This window comes from Macrobrachium rosenbergii, chromosome 34, assembly GCF_040412425.1.
Source record: "Macrobrachium rosenbergii isolate ZJJX-2024 chromosome 34, ASM4041242v1, whole genome shotgun sequence".
NCBI classification, from domain to species: domain Eukaryota; kingdom Metazoa; phylum Arthropoda; class Malacostraca; order Decapoda; family Palaemonidae; genus Macrobrachium; species Macrobrachium rosenbergii.
In genome coordinates, this window is record NC_089774.1 from 734,319 (window position 1) to 756,353 (window position 22,035).

Genomic DNA, 22,035 nt, shown 5'->3' on the forward strand with positions numbered 1-22,035 from the left:
TCATGCATCATTTTGTGATATTATTTTCTGTGTTGCTTTGATCGTTTTACAATTTGTTATATACCAGAATCATCGCAATTTAGTGTACAATACAAAGAAACAAAAAATAACTCGTTGGCTTTAACCGTTTTGCTCAGCGCAATTTGTATACAATTATATATGAATTTTTTTTTGCTCTGTCATATATTTTACTATTTATATATGATAATGATATTTTTTCATTTCTGATGGTTGCATACTAAACTTCAGGCAATGTCAAAAAAAGGAGCCAAAAATGAACTCTTAATCTTGAAAACTGAGCGTGCTGTGATTTTTTGAAAAAAAATTTTTTTCTGCTTCGGCGCTAACTCCCGAACGCCGCCGGCATATGGCAGACACTTTCGTAAATAGAGGCTCGGCGTTTAAGGGTTAATAGTAATTACAATAACAAAGACGAAGTTAAAGTTGTTAACTTCTTGGGAATATGAAGGATGTTATGGTTGCAAATTGCCCCAAGGAATGAAAATAATCCGCAAAGAAAATGTGCAGAAAGAGAGAAGAATGTGTTCTTTTAGGGTAATTAGTAATTATGCGTCTGGTGTGAGTGGCAGTGGGTTACAATAAGACTTGAAGAATGAGTGAGGCTTATGATTTTAGGGCAATTTGCTCCAGTGAACGAAAACTTCCTTCAAAGATAAATTGAAGAAGAAGAGAAGCCTGCATTTCTTTTGGGGCAAAATCTCAGACATTGTCAAGTTCCAAAGACGAGCACGAAGCTATTCCATCGGATTCTCAAGAGCCTCCCGGGACCATTCAGCCGAATGACCATCCCCTGAAAAAAGGGGGAGGTGAGGTCGGTTCTGAGACTGGCCAGAAAATCGTTTGATCTGGTGGCGAGACAGAGAACGACAGAGAAAGACAGCAGAGAACAAGTACAGAGGTAGAGAGTTCGTTTTACACAGAGTGGACACACCACTCTGTGAAGCTTTGCAGCGTCTGGACAATAGTCAGCATTTTCCTTCTTTTTTTTGTCGTATATTGGATGTACCGGATAAAAGGGGTGGCTGGAGCCTTTGAAGAATAAAAAACCTTTATTAAAACTTCAAATTAACCTCAGTAATTTAGTAACACTGCGATGAGTCCTAGTGAGGCCTGAAAGCCAACAGATTACAGAAGGTTTTGCAATAATTTTCCATTCCTACTTTGCATAAAGATTAAGCCCCGTCTCTTATCCATCTTGGGCCAGTATGAGACTGGTTGTGAGATTATTTTCTGAGCAATGGGTTTTGGGATGGGGTTGCTGGGCCTACAACTCCTCCTATATCAAGCTGTGACTCACTGAGACTAAGCTTCCCTAGCTACAAGTACCAAGTTTGCTGTGTAATTCAGCAGAGGGTCTGCATTCAAATCTCGGGCGAGGGCATAGAGAAATGGGCATGCTTGCTCTATTAAAGTGAATTCTGTACTTGGTTGTTGACTGAGTCTGGTGGGATGCAGCCAGAATATACAGTAGATAGTTTTGGGAGTATAATATATTTTTGAGGGGATATATATATATATATATATATATATATATATATATATATATATATATATATATATATATGTATATATACTGTATATTATTTCGAGGAAATTACTTTTTAAAGATATTAACCTACCAAATCCATCTCTATTCTGACTGTGGCCAACCAAACTCATTTAACTACCAGGTGCTGAATTCACTGATATATATATATATATATATATATATATATATATATATATATATATATATATATATATATATATATATATATATAGGAAGGCAGGAGCAGACACTCAGACAGTAGACATAATGGAGCATTGGAAAGGCATTCTGTTTTAAGATGCCGACGTTTCGTACGCTTGATACATTTTCGAGGCTGAAATAGCGATTGAAATAAACAACATTTACGTATAAAAGATAAGAGATATACACATTACATACTTATTTACACCATATTAGCAGTTAAAAAACCGAGCAAGGGGAAAAAACAAAAGCAGAGTCAAGAAGCGCAAAACACCTACCCACAATGGTAGCGTAAAGCAGACTAACAAGAAATGCAGAACAGGGTCCCTCTTTCATTTCAAGGATAGAATCAGCCCCCCTGTTTACCTCCTGTGTAAGCTACAAATGTACCTGTCCCAGATGTAATCTAGGCACATACATCGGATGTACCAGGAGGCTGCTAAGATCCGAATCTCCTCTCACCAGGGGATTAGCTATAGAACAGGTAGTCGACTATCTAATCCTGATCAGTCGAATGTGAGAAACCATAGCAAGACTTGCAGAGCACATATAGACGCCAAGGACTTTAATATTGTGGGAAGTATATGTAGGAACTGGGCACCCTTGAATCTGTAATGATCAAATTGACTGTCCCTACCCTCAATCACCAATCATCATCACCCCAACCGCTGATTGCATATAGTTTGCTCTTGTTTTCAGCCTCTGTCTCTGTGCTCCCTCCCCTCCCCTCTCTCTCTCTCCCCCTCCTGTTAAGTTCTTCATTGGAGGGGTGGGTAGAGCTCTCGGCTACTACGCTGTTGGCCCAGCGTTCGACTCTTCGACCGGACAATGAAGAATTAGAGGAATTTATTTCTGGTGACAGAAATTCATTTCTCGTCATAATGTGGTTCGGATTCCACAGTAAGCTGTAGGTCCCGCTGCTAGGTAACCAGTTGGTTCTTAGCCACGTAAAATAAATCTAATCCTTCAGGCCAGCCCTAGGAGAGCTGTTAATCAGCTCAGTGGTCTGGTTAAACTAAGGTATACTTAACTTTTCCCTCTCCTGTTCTGCATTTCTTGTTAGTCTTGTTTACGCTACCATTGTGGGTAGGTGTTTTCCGCTTCTTGCCTCTGCTCTTGGTTTTTTCCCCTTGCTCTGCTTTTTAGCTGCTAATATGGTAGGAATAAGTATGTCATGTGTGTGTCTCCTATCTTTTATACGCAAATACTGTTTCTTTTAATCGCTATTTCAGCCTGGAAGATGTATCAAGCGATACGAAACGTCGTCTTCTTCATAAATGGATAGAAAACAGAATGCCTTTCCATAGCTCCATTATATATATATATATATATATATATATATATATATATATATATATATATATATATATATATATATATATATATATAGTATAGGTGTGTGTGTCTATGTGCTTACTCAACAGCCTCCCTAAGAGCACTTACACCCTACACACTTACACACTTGCACGTACACACACCCGCACACACTTACACAAATCACACACACATGCATAACCAATGTTGATGGACGCGGGAATCCCGAAGCCGAGGGAACAAAAGAGTCCAGGACCCGAAGAAAGATTATCGGAACCAGCAGGGAGTCAGCCAGAGGTTCTTTGCAATGCAAATGTCACGTTGCAAAGCTCTGTATGAAGGCTTTAGTGCACGTAGGAGAGAGAGAAAGTGACGGCCAGAGTGATTACTTTCTCTGGGAGAGAGGGAGAGAGAGAAGGGTGGGGGAGAGTTTGCAATCGAAAAATGATAGCCATCAGCCGCCATGTTGGATGCTGCGACGTGTCCCATTCCCCTACATTGGCTATTGATTCGGCTTCGAGTTTGGTGAAAGAAAAAGTGAAATGGAAGAAAAAGGAGGAACGAGAGCGAAGAAAAGACGGGGAGAGAGAAATACGAAAAAGTGAAGAAGGGAGGAGGGAAAATGGACAAAGAACGGGGCAAGAATTGGGAAAATGAAAGTGGAGCACGATAATTCGACGCAGGGAATCGGATAAAAATTTCACAACAATCGTCCCACTGAGATACGAGCGAAGAATGTTCGGCAATTGAAGTTTGAAAACTTTCACAGCTAAACACGAAACGGAAAGGAGAAAACTTAGAATAGAAAGGAAAACTTTCACCCTCTCTCTCTCTCTCTCTCTCTCTCTCTCTCTCTCTCTGGGATTCTCGGAATGCACTTGAATGCAAAAACAAACTTAAATTACCCCTGAATGGACCACACTTGTCCCTGAGTTGTACTTAAGTCGTGGCGTTTATTCGCTTCTAAGAGATGTTTACGCGGTGGGGAGGGGGGAGGCTTTTAAGCGCGACACCCACAATAGAGAGAGAGAGAGAGAGAGAGTGAAAGTTTCTTCATGGTGCTTTTAGTTCTATTCAAGTTATATATATATATATATATATATATATATATATATATATATATATATATATATATATATATATATATTATATTAGCTTGATTACTTATTACAACTGTACTCTACATTCATTATGAAGAGTAACCAGATCCCTCTTAAACAGGATGGTATCAAACGGAGATTTTATTCACAATAGTTGCAAGTTTTCAAGAACTAAACTGCCCTCATCGTCTGGTAGTCTTTGAGAGCTTGTAACACACATATATATATGTATATATATATATATATATATATATATATATATATATATATATATATATATATATATATATATATATATATATATAAAAACATTTATCAAAGAAATAACATAGTTATACAAAATATAAACATGTTATGGCCAAGATGCTTCCTAATGCCATAGAGTAAAGGCAAAAGGTCTCCACTCTCTCTCTCTCTCTCTCTCTCTCTCTCTCTCTCTCTCTCTCTCTCTCTCTCTCTCTCTCATTTCTCCCGTCTCTTCAATTAGATTTTATTGAAGCAATTTTTATGAGAACAAAACTCATAAAACAGTTCTTCCCCTTTTCGTTTAGGGTGGAATTACTTTAAAGGAATTTGGTCCATATGTCCTTTTTCCCCTCATGGCGATAAATAGGTTTTCTAATTATAATTTCTGTTTCTTAATTATCGTTTTATTTGAAAGTTAATTGTTTTATTTGTGACGGATTAAAGTCTATACATAAAAGTGCATGTTTTTAAATGTATGTGAATCAGTGTGTGTGTGAATATAATATAGGTAGACATTATACCGGGTTCGTTCCCCGGGCGAGAATGGAGTGGTATGAGCATGCTTAATCTGAGATCCATTTTGCCTTCGTTGATGTAATCAGTAAATTTGTACCTGGCTGTTAGACAACATGGTGGTAGGAAACTAAATTATATATATATATATATATATATATATATATATATATATATATATATATATATATATATATATATATATATATGCATTTATATATATACACACACACCCATATATATATTCATATACATAGAAATGATTCCCTTTGAGTTCAAGAATTCATTATACCAAGGATACCTGTCATAATATCAGGAATATAATCCTACGAGTACCTGTAACAACACATCTTTGTGGCATAATAAATAAATAAACAAGTAATTTAGCAAACAAACAAACAAGCAAATAAGCAAATAAATAAAGGAAATCAGAAAATATCCTACGCCTGACAGTCAGGAGCACAGGATTGCTCTTGGCGTATCCTTCCTGGTTGGCCGAGCCACACGTGTAGGATCCCGAGTGGAAGGGCTGGAGTTTCCTCATGACGAGACTCAGGCCGCTCACGACGACTCCTGCGGTCACGTTGGCCTCAACGAGGACCTCCTGCAAGGTGGGAATGGTCGTGAGTGCTCTGGAGAGAGATCTGGAAGGGTTCGGGAATACTTGGAATGGATTGAGGGTGAATATGTATGTATGTATGATATATACATATATATATATATATATATATATATATATATATATATATATATAATAATAATAATAATAATAATAATAATAATAATAATAATAAATTGTTATTTCAACACAGAATTTGAAGCTTTAGGTTTTACGTGCTGTGTTTGAGAGAGAGAGAGAGAGAGAGAGAGAGAGAGAGAGATTTGAAGAATCAGAGGACACATTCATTTTTATAGCTTTGTTTTCTCGCGTTCACGCTGGGTTCCCTTTAGAGAGAGAGAGAGAGAGAGAGAGAGAGAGAGAAAGTGTGTGTCCATACTCAGAAAAATAGCCATACCACGATACCTTAACATGTAGTAAACCTGTCTATAGACTGATAAGCAAGACCATAGGAAGGTGTCTTGAGAGAGAGAGAGAGAGAGAGAGAGAGAGAGAGAGAGAGAGAGAGAGAGAGAGAGAGAGAGAGAGAAATAGCAACACCAATAAACCTTAACATGTAGTAAACCAAAGTCTGTTCCCCTTTTTTGTAATATATGAAATCCAAAGTTACAAACTTCGTTTCTCTGTCCATCTTGTCCGGAGACTTCGTCAAAGTTTTCAGTTTCAAAAAACTTGGTACAGTTTTTGAAAAGGTGTCCTTTGGCGCTGGGCCAGAGTCCACTGAATCTATAGGATTCCAGGAACTTTATTTTTTGTGGGAGTAAGGAAGCCTTCTGTTCTGAAAGTGTTTTATTTGTAAACCAATAGTTGAACTTTTAAGGAGAAGTTAGCCCGGGTGCTAAATGTTATAGCAACATTAACTTGAACCAAAGCAAACAGGTTGAGTAAATCAGCAACTTAGAAAAACGTGTCATAAACAAGTCATGGATTTGTTGCATACATGTTACAGACAAGTTGAAAACATATTGGTAACTTATTGCTCCACATATCACAAACCTGCTAAATACATGTCAACGAGCTACACAACAAACGGGATGAATAATCATCAACTTACGAAAACATGTCATTCTGCATGTATGTGTTATGTCCACAATACAGTAAAATTTGTCATAAACACGTTTGAAACTCGTTGTATACATATCGCAAACATGTTTAAAACAAGCCAGCAATTGACCATATGTGGAAAGTAGATATCTGCAAAAAAATGCTGGATATACAAATGACTCACTTGTTATCCCTACCAACAAGTCGTTGACTTGTGTTCAACCTGTTGTTAATGTTTGAAGCCTATTGACTTATATTTAACATAGTTATGGTGTGTGAAGTAATAGTTACCAAATTGTTTTCAACTTGTTTGTGATATGTATGCAGCAAATTAAAAATGTGTTTTTGACATGTTTTCCTAAGTTGCTGATTTATTCACCCTGTTTGTTGTCTAGCTGGTTGACTTGTATTTGTGAAGTGATAATTTACCAACATGTTTTCAACCTTTTTTGTGACATGTATGCAACAAATCCCTGACTTGTCTATGGCGAGCTTTTCTAAGTTGCTGATTTATTCAACCTGTTTGTTATGTGTGAAGCAGTAAGTTACCAACATGTTTTCTGCTTGTTTGTGACATGTATGCATCAAATCACCAACATGTTGGTGACATTTTTTCTGTTGTGTCGATGCCCGCTCAGAGAGCACATACCAGTGCATCTCACACCCTCTCATCTCCATAGGAAGCTTTCGTATTTCGAATCACGTCCGGGGAATATCTCGCCCTGATCTCTTAATCCTTCTGTTTCCTTTGTCTTTCTAAGGATCAGAGGTTTTTTATCTTTGTTTCAGGAAGAAGAGTTTATTTGATTTGCTGAGCTGTGTTGGCTCTCGATTTAATAGGAGTGTTATTCTTAGTGTGGGAGGTCACAGGAATCTGTTGTTTTCAAATCTGAAGTTTTTATGGCAGCCTAACTGATATAGATTCATACAAAATATATAAAAAATGTAGAATGTATAAGTCTGTTGCTCTTAAATCTTAAGTGTGTTTTGCAGCCTACCTGATATAGAGTTATATAAATATAGAAAATAAAAAGTAGATGATTTAGAATATAGGTTACAAAATTTACATATTCATCTTTAATATAAAACTTGTTTAAGCTGAGAAATCTTTCCTAAAGAAATGAAGTCGCAAGGAATAATAATTTATTTATGATTAAAACAGTTTCTATCCGCAAATGGTATAATATATATATATAAATTATATATATGTATATACCTGTATATATATAAATGGAAGAATTATAAAATACACCCTACTTAATGGTATTCTAAAATGGGAGGTTGTCTTATTTCTATTGTATATTAATTATATGGAAATGGTATTCATAATTAGTAATGCTTGAAACAGAATTACATTCTTGACTATAGTTCAGTCTTACTATTCAGTCCTATAAAGTTGCTATTCTTAATTGCAAAAGGTCGTCTTTCCAGGACATTAATTCATCTGAAAGACGAATATTGCATTGCCTACCTTTTTGAAAAACGAAAGCAATGTCCCCTTCCCTTTAGAGAAAGAAAACAACCTTTCTCTTAGAGAAAGTCAAGAACCTCTCCTTTAGAGCAAGTCAAGAACTTTTCCTTTAGAGAAAGTCAAAAACCTTAACCTTTAGAGAAAGCAAAGAACCTTTCCCTCAGAGAAAGCAAAGAACTTTTCCCTTAGAGAAAGCAAAGAACCGTTCTCTTAGAGAAAGTAAAGAACCTTTCTCTTAGAGAAAGCAAAGAACAGTTCTCTTAGAGAAAGTAAAGAACCTTTTTCTTAGAGAAAGTCAAGGAACTTTCTCTTAGAGAACGTAAAGAACCTTTCCTGTGGAGAGAAGAAAGAACCTTTCTCTTAGAGAAAGTCAACAACCTTTCCCTTAGGGAAAGAAAAGAACATTTCCCTTACAGAAAGCAAAGAGAAAGTGAATAACCTTTCTCATAGAAAAAGAAAACCTTTCCCTTAGAGAAAGTAAAGAAAGGTAAAAAAAGAAAGTCTGGTACTTACATCATGATACCAATCTACCCTGAGGTACCTCGGGTTGGATACAATACTACATTCGAAATAGACATCGTCGCCTTCTTTGATGTTATCAGCTTCCAGGGGCTGCCCCAGGGTGAGTTCCAACACTGGAAGGTCTGGAATGGGGGAGACAATGTTATGAAGGTCATGCAGATGGGATAATGTAACTCAATGTAATCTACAGGTTAATGCCTTGATTGGGAAAAAGGTATTGTGATAGTTATAAAAGAGTAATGTACTTCCTATATTAATCCCTTGATGTAATCCTAGGATATGGAATGGGGTAAGATATTGTGAAGGTCATGTAGAGGGTTTAATGTAATTCAATGTATAGGTAAATTACTTAGTCATTAACTAGATAATGTAATCCGTAATTCATCTGTATAATAATCCCATGATGTAATCCTAGGGGATGTCTGGAATGAAGAAATGTAGTGGGCATACAGGGAGATTATGTAATCCAATGTAATCCATAGTTAATCCCTTGATGTAATCTTCGGGGTAGGATCTCTCTCTCTCTCTCTCTCTCTCTCTCTCTCTCAAGAACTCTAAGAGTCACTATATAGTTACAGTTATAATATTATATACTCGTATATATTGTATATATATTATATATATATATATATATATATATATATATATATATATATATATATATATATATATATATATATTTTGTAGCCTTCTGTCTGTCACAAATACAATAAACTGCTAAGAACTTCTCCCTCTCTCTCTCTCTCTCTCTCTCTCTCTCTCTCTCTCTCTCTCTCTCTCTCTCTCTCTCTCTCTCTCTCAGTCAATTATACAATTACAGATATATATAAATTTCTGTCTTTTCTTGTGGAGTTCCCTGAAATCTCGTACTCGAGAAAAAGCTTTAAATAATTCATGTTCTGAGTCACCCTTTTGTTTGCATTATTCAGTTTTTACCCTTATGTAATCTCTCGACGAGGGTGAATATCTAAGCTTTATGTAAAGGCGAGATCCCGAAAGGAGAGAGTTGGTACCCGTTTGGTTTTAATTTGGAATAATATTTGGGGTATTTTCTTGAATAGAGCTGGAAATTATAATAATAAGATAAAAATTGTCTTTATTAATGTATGTAGTGAATTATATACCTTGTAGTTAGTTGAATGAGGTAGGTTACAGCCAAGGAGAAAAAGATACGGTGCTAGTAACCTCATCCTACAATAATTCTTTAGGAATTTTATATATATATATATATATATATATATATATATATATATATATATATATATATATATATATATATATATATATATATATATATATATATATTAATATTATTAGAGTCAAGAGGTGAACATCACACACACCAACTCATCCTCCAAGTACAAGTGAAACGTAACTCGCAAATGAGAATAATTTTACTTTTGAAGTCATGTTCAGTTATTTCTTTTGATCTTAAAGATAGTTGCAGGTGGAAATTTGCTCCTGATTCATCTCCTCTCACCACTACCCCGTGGGGGAAAACCTTTAATCCTTCCTTGCCCCAGTGACTGATAAAAGTCCTTGATTTCAGGTGCTGATTCATCCATAGAACGCTAATCCTGCCTGAGGCAGGCAAAGACGGCAGAGGAAGAAGGCCAAAAGAGAAAGTGGTGCCACGCCTAGCAACTAACAATGTGTTTAGCGCCATCTCGAACACCTGGCCGAATGGCCTCATGCCCTGCGCACGGACCGTATAGAAAATGGGACACCAGGTGAACGACAGTATAGAAAATGGGACACCAGGCGAACGACAGTAGCGCCGCCTGGAAGGAACAACAGCGTAACCCTTACGAGGGCTTAAAAGGACGAGCGAAGACCTGACCTCCCTCAGAAGATGTTGGAACTATCCCAGGACACCTGGTCCTCCACTCTGCTCCTTGAGTTGCCCCTTGCAATCCTGCGTGGCTGTCCCTGAGCATATGGTTTTCTTTTGTAGTGAAGTCCCTTAACTCTACCCTCCACCGTTGGCCGCTGAGGACAAGAAATCCGTCTCCTGACGAAGGTAAGGTACCGATGTCAAGGTTCTTAAGTCAGTCACATGTCTGTTAGCCTTTTACTATTTTTCCGTTACCTTTCTAAGGCGATATACCTGCAGTGAGACCTGTATTACTTTAAACTGTGTCAACATAAAGTAACTACAGTGAAGTGAATTATTCGTTTTATTGCTTGAAATTAGAGTCACTAGAATCAAGGTCTTTTCTTAGGCACCTTCTCTGCACGCCCACGATTCCTTAATTATGCTTCCAATGCACCTATGTAACCACATGTATCCTAATTACAGATAGGAGTTGCCTGCTGTGGATCTGAGTATCATCTTGTGTGTGCAGTGGTATAACCCCCGCTTTCTCCCCCGCTGTGGTGCCCCTTTGATGCAGGCCTTTGAGTTTTGTCAGGGAAAATACCCTAGTTACTTTATTATTCCTTTGGAGTAACAGGAGTCTGTTTACCTGTCCTAATTTATGCTTTGTTCTTCTTCTGAGATGTATCTCGTGTAAACATACTCATGGATATAAGGGTTTACCTGAAAGTCCCCCTTTGAAGCAGGCCTTCGCATATGTTTTACCGAACTCGGCCTTAGAGTCAGATATAGTCAATTTTCAAGGTAAGTTCCCATTGCACTCAGTCATAAACATATCAATATATATATATATCAATATATATATATATATATATATATATATATATATATATATATATATATATACACAGTATACATATATATTTATATATATCATTCCAAATGAGGAAAATAAAAAAAAATATCCGAATCTCTGAATCATTTTCATCACTTGAAAGCTCTAACTGTTTGAGACAAATATTTGCTTATTAGTAGACGTCAAATAGATCAGACGTATTGCATTGCAATTTCAAGTGTAAAAGTTGCTAGGAGAGAGAGAGAGAGAGAGAGAGAGAGAGAGAGAGAGAGAGAGAGAGAGAGAGAGAGAGAATGGTGGGGGTTGGAGATACAGATTGCAAAATAAGGAGTTGTAACTGGCAGAGAGAGAGGGAGACAGAGAGGTAAGAGATGGGGCGGTTGATGTAAAGGTCAAAATAATAAGCTATAATTGGCGAAGAGAGAGAGAGAGAGAGAGAGAGAGAGAGACGTGAGGGTTGGGGCTGTTGATGCAAACGCCAAAGTAATGATCTATATTAGAGAGAGAGAGAGAGAGAGAGAGAGAGAGAGAGAGAGAGAGAGAGAGAGAGAGAGAGAGAGAGAGAGGGAGAGAGTCAAACAGTGATATTTTAATTTCTGTACCTTCCTTTGATCCTCTAATAAATCCTACGTAAATTTATAAGTGAAGGTAAAGACGTATTGTGATATAAATGTAAACCTATATATCTCTTATTCACTTCAATAATTATTAATTTTCATTCATTTCATTCATTCCCATAATCTCATTCATTGTTATTCATTCTTCTTCTTATTTACCTATCCATATCTAACCTATTGACATCCAAAATCTTTCATTTTCTTTCCAGTAAGAAGACCTCTGGAAAACCTGGAAAGATTCTTATTCATTTCAGTAGTTTGTAATTTCCATTCATTTTATTCACGTGAATAATCTTAGTCATGCTTATTCTTCATTCAAAGACAATAAGGCTTATTTACCCATCTATATTTAACCTATTTACATCCAAGATCTTCCAGTTTCTTTCCAGTCAACAGGGACTTCTGGAAAATCTGGAAAGATTTCCAGAGTCGTGTTTTTCCAGAAAGTGTGCGTGTGTCTGTATTTGCCGAACTCGGGAGATGAAAGGAGCTGCCGGATCTGAAGGAATGCAAATTGACCCACCTATTAACCCCGAATTCAGGCCATGCGACCCCCCCCCCAGGGGTATGAGGGAGGGGGGGGGATGCGGATTGGGAGGAGAGTTGGTTTGGATTTTGACTCAAAGGCCGAGGTATCACAAGGTGGGATGTTTTAGCCCCCGTTATTTTTTTATTGTTGGGGGGAGGGGTTATTTGGGGTGTGGGGTGGTTTTGTTTATGGCGTGGGTGTTGGGTGGTATCTGGGTATGGGCAGGTAGGTAGCCATACACCCATCGATACGCCCCATATGATGAAATGTTTAAAGTTTAATCCTAAAACTAATGCAGAAAAGATGCTTTGTGACTTTGTAGCTCTCTCTCTCTCTCTCTCTCTCTCTCTCTCTCTCTCTCTCTCTCTCTCTCTCTCTCTCACAGACACACACACACACAATTAGGTTTATTTATTGTCTTCTGTGTGTAACACAGTCAATACGTTTTGTGAAATTTACTTTTAACTTTTGAATAAAAGTACACAATAAAATGTAATTGTAAATAGAATGACCTTGGTATTTTATAAGTATAATTTAACTTCAAAATTACTTAAATATCTCTGTAAATGTTTGATGGAATAAGTTCATTTATATTGAGATAAATAAATAAATAATAAATAAATAAACAATAAATAAATAAAAACAGATAATAAATATTTCGAGACATATATATTATATTACATACCACTGAATACCTCATCTATTACATCAGGGATAATTGAGTTATTCGGAACAACTGACTAGTTATTAAAACCCCGACGGTTATCAGTAACTCTGAGGCCATTCCATGCGTGAATTTTGATTGGACTGATTGATTCATGGAGGCTGTCTGGCGTCGCATTTTGATTGGGTGACGATGGAACGTGAAATTGGGTAAAATGATGTGGTTTCTGTTGTCGAGTGGTTGGGATACTCGCCTTATGGGAGAGAATGGTGAGTGACTGGTTTGGGGACTTAAATGCTAATTGGTTGCTTTTGAGGTGAGGGAGGTATATTGTGTAACTGGTGGCGATTGAGTGTTGATGGTTGCAGCTAGGGGAGAGTTTGGTGTATACAAATATATATATACATATATATATACGTATATATACTGTTTATATAATATGTATATATACATATATATAACAGTTTTCTTCGTAAAGACGAAAATATAAAAATAAAATATAAAGATTTACTATATACTTACCACAAAATATATTAATTAAAAAATATAAATTATATATATATATATATATATATATATAATATATATATATATATATATATTTTATATATATATATATATATTCCATATATATATATATACATACATATATATAAATTTACCAAAAAATGAATCTGAAATTCAAAACTAAAGAAAAGTGAACTCATTTGAAATTTCAAATTTATACTCACGCCCCACTCTCTTATCCTCCCACAAATTTTTTCATTTCGTTTATTTCCACCTAATCACTCTAAGAGGGTAAACAGTTGCCCACCCCACCGGCCTCTACATAGAAAAAAGATAATAAATCTGTATAATGCTGTTTTACAAAACAAAATCGATTTCCCTATCCCCATACAATGTGGAATCCCCTTCCCTTCCCCTCCCACAATTCCTATTCCCACTGGAATCCCCCCCAGGCGATTTAATCTTAGTAATGGTAAGATTAGGCCTACAGGAGATTTTATAGACATTGGCTAAGTGATTCCATAGATATCAAGTTTTATTGTTGCGTGATCTACAAATGAGATGGAAAGGTTTTTTTATTGACGTGATATTGATTCTGATATCATAAACTCTCTTCTTGGCAGGTATTTTGGGATGGGGTTGCGAGCCTCATGCTTTTGTAAGCCGTGGTATCGACCCACCACTGTCGACTAACTACCAATTAAGTGATTTACAAATTAGGTCAAGATTAAAGAGTTTGCAGGAAACGGGTCTCTCTCTCTCTCTCTCTCTCTCTCTCTCTCTCTCTCTCTCTCTCTCTCTCTATATATATATATATATATATATATATATATATATATATATATATATATATATATATATATATATATATATATATATATATATATATATATATATATATATATATATATATATATATATATATATATAGAGAGAGAGAGAGAGAATAGAGAGAGAGAGACCATCCTCGTATCCAAAATACCCAAAAAAGTATATTATTCAGGAAAACAAAAGAGAGAGAGAGAGAGAGAGAGAGAGAGAGAGAGAGACAGAGAGACATAAGTGACTCAGTAACTACACAGGGTCATCGAATTGCCAATAATAGTAAATGATGAATATCAATACGTCAGAATGACAAGAGATATCACAATAAACAAAATAATAGTTTTTTCTCTCTTTCACTCTTCAATCTATTTGTCTCCCTCAATAGCGAGAAATAATAAATGATAATAATTAATACTAATAATAATAAATAATGGTAATAAATATCCCTATCCCATTCTTCAAATTATACTTCTTCCTTTGCAAGCGCCAGTGGACTAATTAACGACGGTGATAGATTCTTTATTTCCTTTTTCTTTTTTTTTCTTGCCTTTAATTGAACAAATAATTGCTCTTTATTGATTCACCCGTTTCAATTAGGCGTTTCTCTCTCTCTCTCTCTCTCTCTCTCTCTCTCTCTGGTTATCTATCTCTCTCTTTTATTTTCCTGAATAACATACTTTTTTGGGTATTTTGGATACGAGTATTTTCTCTCTCTCTCTCTCTCTCTCTCTCTCTCTCTCTCTCTCTCTCTCTCTCTCTCTCTCTCTCTCTCTTTTATTTTCCTGAAATATATATTATTTGGGTATTTTGGATACGAGTATTTTCTCTCTCTCAGAATCTATCAAGAGAGAGAGAGAGAGAGAGAGAGAGAGAGAGAGAGAGAGAGAGAGAGAGAGAGCACAGCCATCATTTGAAAGAAAAAAGTTCCCTTAATTATTCCTGATTCTCTCTCTCTCTCTCTCTCTGTACTCTGTTATTTCTCCTCACACTCTCCTTCAACGTGTTTTTCCCTCTTCCTCTTCGTTCCCTCTTGAGGAGGACGCAAAAACATTCCTTAATTGATTCCTGATGAATTCTTTTGAGGAGACAAAGGCGTTTTTTTTATTGCAAAGGAAGAGCTTTTTTTAATTGCAAGGTCTGATATGCAAAGGTGTTTTGGCACTGGTCGATATTCTCTTGATGTCGTGGTTGGAACAAAGGCATATGGTGATAGGATTGATATCAGGTCATATGACCTCGTCTGGGGTCGTACGAGGGTCAGATGGCTTGTGGGGTGCCATCAGTACATGAGAGAGAGAGAGAGAGAGAGAGAGAGAGAGAGAGAGAGAGAGAGAGAACGTCTCATCTTTGAGGTAACTTGCTTGGGTTGTAAACGGACAGAGAGAGAGAGAGAGAAAAAAACGTCTCATCTTTGAGTAACTTGCCTGGATTGTAGACGGACATTGAGAGAGAGAGAGAGAACACGTCTCATTTTTTAGGTAACTTGCTCTGATTGTAGACGGACATTGAGAGAGAGAGAGAGAGAACACGTCTCATCTTTGAGGTAACTTGCCCTGATTGTTGACAGACATTGAGAGAGAGAGAGAGAGAGCATGTCTCATCTTTGGGGTAACTTGCCCTGATTGAGAGAGAGAGAGAGAGAGAGAGAGAGAGAGAGAGAGAGAGAGAGAGAGAGAGAGAGAGAGAGCACGTCTCATCTTTGAGGTAACTTGCCCTGATTGTTGACAGACATGGAGAGAGAGAGAGAGAGCACGTCGTCTCATCTTTGAGGTAACTTGCCCTGATTGTAGACAGACATAGAGAGAGAGAGAGAGAGAGAGGTACATCTGACATTTGGGGAACATGCCCAGAACATTCCCTCCTCACCCAGGTTCGAACTCAAACATCCCTTGACTTTGAGGTCAGTATGCTACTGCAGTGTTTTTGTGTGTATGGAGAGAGAGAGAGAGAGAGAGGTTCATACCTAAATTATCAGATTATAGTACCCTGAACAGTAATGTTCAATTCTCATCACCAAGAACTAACAAAATTCAGAGGACATGAAACTGCATCCTTCCAACATAAGTATTTGAGTACTCACAATGCACAATAAGCTTGACAGTCCTCATAATCGATTTGTGCGGGATTGAAGGATTGTTCGCTATGCAGGCGAGCATCGCTTCGTTCATGTTCTTGTTCACCTTCATCGTGAGGGCTGCCGTGCTTACGTTACGGTCTGACGATACCTGAGGGTGAGAATTTGTTCTGTTAGCTGGGAGTCCACTGTATATATGTAAATATATATACGTACATATATGTGACTAATAATTTATAAGAGTAAACGACAGGGATTAATAAACCTAACGCCCTTTCTAGCTCAGGCTAGAAGGAAACGAGTAAGAATTAATTCTTAACTAAATTCTGCTGGTAGTATATGGCAACTTCAGAGCAAATGTCATATGAATCTCGATGGTTTTCACAAACAAATTATTTTAGAAAATTTGACTGAATTTTATATATAACGAGAGAGAGAGAGAGAGAGAGAGAGAGAGAGAGAGAGAGAGAGAGAGAGATAACTCAAAGAGAGAGACAGACAGACAGACAGTCAAATAGAGAAAACTCAAAGAGAGAGAGAGATATCTCAAAGAGAGACAGAGACAGAGAGACAGGTACACAGACAGACAGTCAAATAGAGAAAACTCATAGAGAGAGAGAGAGAGAGAGAGAGAGAGATCTCAAAGAGAGACAGAGACAGAGAGATGGGTACACAGACAGACAGTCAAATAGAGAAAACTCAAAGAGAGAGAGAGGGAGAGAGAGAAACAGAGAAAACTCAGAGAGAGAGAGAACAAACTACTCACAGCATTCGTCACGTGATGCTTCAGAGGGGCGTGACCTCTCCACCAGGTGAGGCGGGCGGGTGGGTGTGACCCAATGGCCCTACAGGTCAAGGTCACCATAGTTCCGGCGGACACTGTGACCTCCGCAGGCCCCAGGATGCTCACATCTAGGGGGGGAACTGAAGAAGAAGAAGAAAGAGAATAATAAGAATAATAATAACAATAATAATAATAATAATAATAATAATAATAATAATAATAATAATAATAATAATATCAGCCACAAATATCGTTTAATAACGATTTCTCTCTCTCTCTCTCTCTCTCTCTCTCTCTCTCTCTCTCTCTCTATATATATATATATATATATATATATATATATATATATATATATACATTGTTTCTATTTTATTTGAAATAGTTAAGCACCATGAGATTACAACAATAATAATCTGATAATTTAATCATAAGTTCCACAACCTTTCACAACCAACCACACCCATAAAACGCAACAACCACAAAAAATGCAAAGCAAAAAAATATCTATACAGTATGTATTGCCATCAATCAGAACTTAATGACAAACGATTCAACCGTCAGCCTCCTGCAAACAATACTGAACTGGAAATAAACACTAGATAAACATTAGACCTACAACCACTCCAGAAGATTTTAGAACAACAGAGAATGGTAATGGAGCATTCTAATAAACATACACACACAAACAAACAAAAGAAAAGGATGTTCTTAGAACTCGCTTTTTTGTTGTTAGAAGTAGTTTGTTGCTTTGTGATGGCTATAAAAACGAAAAAACGCGTGTAACTGATCTGGATATTAACATTAGATAAATGCTAGATCTACAACCACTCCGAAGGACTCAAGAGGAATGAGTATTCGAACACACACACATACATGCACACACGCAGACAAAGGAATGAGGTTCTTAGAACTTGCTTTTTGTTGTTAGAAGTAGTCTATTGCTTTGTGAGGCTATAAATTCGAAAAGCCCGCGAGCCTTTCGTAAACAGAGTAACTGATCTGGAACTAAACACTAGACCTAAAATCACTCCAGACGAATCCAGAGGGTAGCTTATTCGAGAGCACTCACATGCACAGACACACGCACACACACAAGTACACACAAAAGAAAGATTCTTAGAACCTGCTTATTGTTGTTAGAAGTAGTTTTTTGCTTTGTGTTGGCTATAAAAACTAAAAAACTCACGAACCTTTTGTAAACAGAATAACTGATCTGGAAGTCAACACTAGACCTACAACCATTCCAAAAGAATTTAAACACCAGAGAATGGTAATGGAGTATTTTAATGCACACACACACACCACACCACACACACACACACACACACATACACACACATACGTACGCACACACACACAGACAAAGAAAAGGAGTTTCTTAGAATCTGCTTTGTGCTGGCTATAAACTAAGGATCCCTGTCGTTTGAAAATGGTTGGCGCTGTGCTTAGAGTGGCTCGCTCAGCCTTAAGGAAGAAGGGGTGTTTGGTTTCGTCTGATAAGTTTCCTTGCGTTGCGTTTTGGGAGAGAGAGAGAGAGGAATATGCAGGTAATTGGTGCTGTTCGTGAGTTTATAAGCGCTTCGTTAATCACCAACTTCCATCGTTAACCTTTGTTAATTTCTCCTTGAAAACTGGTTAATGGAGAAGATTAATGAGATGACCTGCAGAAGCCTGTAATTTTAAATTACAGCCGTATTTATAGCTGTATTCTGGCCTATAATTAGAAGTTGTATCAATCTTAATTCTGCCTAGACCTATACACAATGAGTACCTTAGATAAACATCGTAATTGACAACACAATAGCACCATGGTGGTAGAACGAAAGATCCCAAGTCCCACCCTTGTCACTGTAACACCTCCCTCATAATTCATCAAAAAATGGTTGAATTTTATTCGTTAAATATTCAACTATTATCATCTTAATTTTGTAAAAATGTAAAAAGTGTAAAAAACGAGAAATTATATCCCTGGACTTCAGTAAAAACAATGTTTTCCATTTTACTAATCCTTTGTGGGTGTAATCATCTGTGTCTGTTTATATTTGTGCTGCAATATGAAGCGTTTACTGACGTGGGTGTTTACCAGAAATAAATATTTTTTCCAAAAAATGAGGGAAATGAGGAAATGACTTTCTGTAGCAAGTTAAAAATGAGTTGAATATATACGTTTTCCGTGAAATAGTTTGCTTTCTCTCTCTCTCTCTCTCTCTCTCTCTCTCTCTCTCTCTCTCTCTCTCTCTCTCTCTCTCTCTCTCTCTCTCTCTATATATATATATATATATATATATATATATATATATTACTGTATATATATATATATACATACATATATATATACATACTATATATATATATATATATGTGTATAATATTATATATACATACATATATATAGATGTATGTATGCATATTCCTTAACATTTAACTTATACTCAATTGATTTTCAGGTCCTATAACTCACTGCTCCGTCTACCAGATTATCAAGGTTATAGTTTTATAACCAAGATGTTGTAAGACTACAATCCACCTCTTGTATCCAGGCTTGGGACAGGCTAGAGTTTGTAATACTTCAAACACGATAATAATATTATAAGCCAAAACCATAGAGAGCCATTTTTCCCTTAGTTAACACAAACAAACATAGGAAAAATTATTAAAAATCTAACAATTAACAAACAAAGATTAATTCCCAGAAACAGTAATTTATATAAATGATAGAAATAACGATTTAAGACTGTGGGTCTATCCAGGAAGTGGGTTGGCCCATTGTAACTCCCCCAGCCCCCACCCCACAAAAATCCGAGAGAAGAAGTACCTTTGCAAAGGAAATGAAGAGAATTTTCCCTGAGGTTCAGCTGAGAACTTTGTGGGGTTGTGGCCGAGAGAGAGAGAGAGAGGTATAATAATAATAATAATTCATTATATGTTCATTCACCCAAGAGAGAGAGAGAGAGAGAGAGAGAGAGAGACAGGTATAAATACATAATAATAATAATATAATAATAATAATAATAATGCATCATATGTTCATTCACCTAAGTCAGCTATCTTAGTCAATGTTATCAGTAATTAACTCATCAATATTCAAATTGGGATTCGAACGCAAGGTACCACTTCCCTCTGGGAAAGGAGCGGTCATCTTTAATCACCGATCATGACCGTTCAGTGACGGGCCGTTTTTTACTTACGTCATTAACGGACAGGTAATTAGAAATGTTTTTTTTTGTCACTAATGAACTTGAGATACGTCTGCAAGACTGGGAATTGGTTTGGAATTCTCAATTCCGGTCATGTATGATTCTTTATAGTAGGTGTTCTCAATACTGGTGACAAGGGATTCTTTTAGTAGGGGTTACATATGGCTATAAAATTCTTGTTATTAAGAATTTATGTAGTATGGAATTACATTTTAAAACTTTATCAAGTATCAGGGTACGCACAACATGTCTTCAACATATTAGTAACTTGTTGAACACACATCACAAACAGGTTAGATATAAGTCAATGACTTAATGATATTCTAATTTATGTAGTATAGAATTTCATATTAAAACTCTATCAAGTATCAGGGTGTGTACAACATGTCTTCAACATGTTAGTAACTTGTTGAACACACATCACAAACAGGTTAGATATAAGTCAATAACTTAATGGTATTCTAATTTATGTAGTATAGAATTTCATTTTAAAACTCTATCAAGTATCAGGGTGTGTACAACATGTCTTCAACATGTTAGTAACTTGTTGAACACACATCACAAACAGGTTAGATATAAGTAATGACTTAATGGTATTCTAATTTATGTAGTATAGAATTTCATTTTAAAACTCTATCAAGTATCAGGGTGTGTACAACATGTCTTCAACATGTTAGTAACTTGTTGAACACACATCACAAACAGGTTAGATATAAGTCAATGACTTAATGGTATTCTAATTTATGTAGTATAGAATTTCAGTTTAAAACTCTATCAAGTATCAGGGTGTGTACAACATGTCTTCAACATGTTAGTAACTTGCTGAATACACATCACAAACAGGTTAGACAAGTCGATGACTTAATGGTATTCTAAAACTCTAGTGAGTATTAGGGTGCATCCAAACTGATGTAAACCATGTCTCCAACATATCTGCAACTTGTTGACCACATGTCACAAACAGGATGAATACAGTTCAACGACTTAATGGCATTATAAAACTCTGTTAAGTAATAGGTAGCATCCTCACTACGTTCAAATATGTCTTCAACATGTTGGCAACACATCCCAAACCGTTTGGATACAGTTCAACAACTTAATGGCACTCTAAAACTCAAGTAAGTACCAGGGTGGGTTTATACTGCAGTGAAACATGTCTTCAACATGTTGGAAACTTATTGTACACACATCACAAACAGGTTGGATACAAGTCAACAACTTACTATCATTAAGTCACTGACTTGTATTCGACATGTTTGTGTTGTGTGAGCAATAAGTTGTCCAAATCAGTGCTTCATACAATAAGCATTTTCTAAAGATTATTTCTCCACTTAAGGTCGTCAACTTGTTATCAACCTGTTTGTGATATGTATGCAATAGGTTGCTCACATATTTATGACATTTTTCCTTGCAGTAAAACTCTAAAGCTATCAAAGTTTTAATTTTAATTAACAATTGCCTTCTCAGATGAGGTAATACCTCAGTCATATAAAAGTCCCTTCTAGTAGATATTAAACTGTAATCTGTAACTATGACCATAATTATTCACTTTCTGTAGTTACTTTGAAAAATAAGTAAATATCAGAT

General features: G+C 36.4%; 1 protein-coding gene and 1 long non-coding RNA gene across 3 annotated transcripts in view; one reads left to right on the top strand and one right to left on the bottom strand.

Moving 5' to 3' along the window:
- LOC136856042 (uncharacterized) overlaps positions 1–11,210 on the top strand; it is a 72,981-nt gene extending 61,771 nt beyond the window's left edge. The window contains exons 5-6 of the long non-coding RNA XR_010858201.1: positions 10,129–10,599; positions 10,879–11,210. This is a non-coding gene — a long non-coding RNA (uncharacterized lncRNA). The remainder of the gene's footprint in view (positions 1–10,128; positions 10,600–10,878) is intronic.
- LOC136856041 (uncharacterized) overlaps positions 1–22,035 on the bottom strand; it is a 276,656-nt gene that overhangs the window by 8,340 nt on the left and 246,281 nt on the right. For both annotated transcript variants that reach the window (XM_067133599.1, XM_067133600.1), the window contains 4 exons: positions 17,234–17,391; positions 16,474–16,618; positions 8,571–8,701; positions 5,368–5,527 (listed from right to left, as the gene is read on the bottom strand). In XM_067133599.1, coding sequence (XP_066989700.1) covers positions 5,368–5,527; positions 8,571–8,701; positions 16,474–16,618; positions 17,234–17,391 — 594 coding nt within the window. The remainder of the gene's footprint in view (positions 1–5,367; positions 5,528–8,570; positions 8,702–16,473; positions 16,619–17,233; positions 17,392–22,035) is intronic.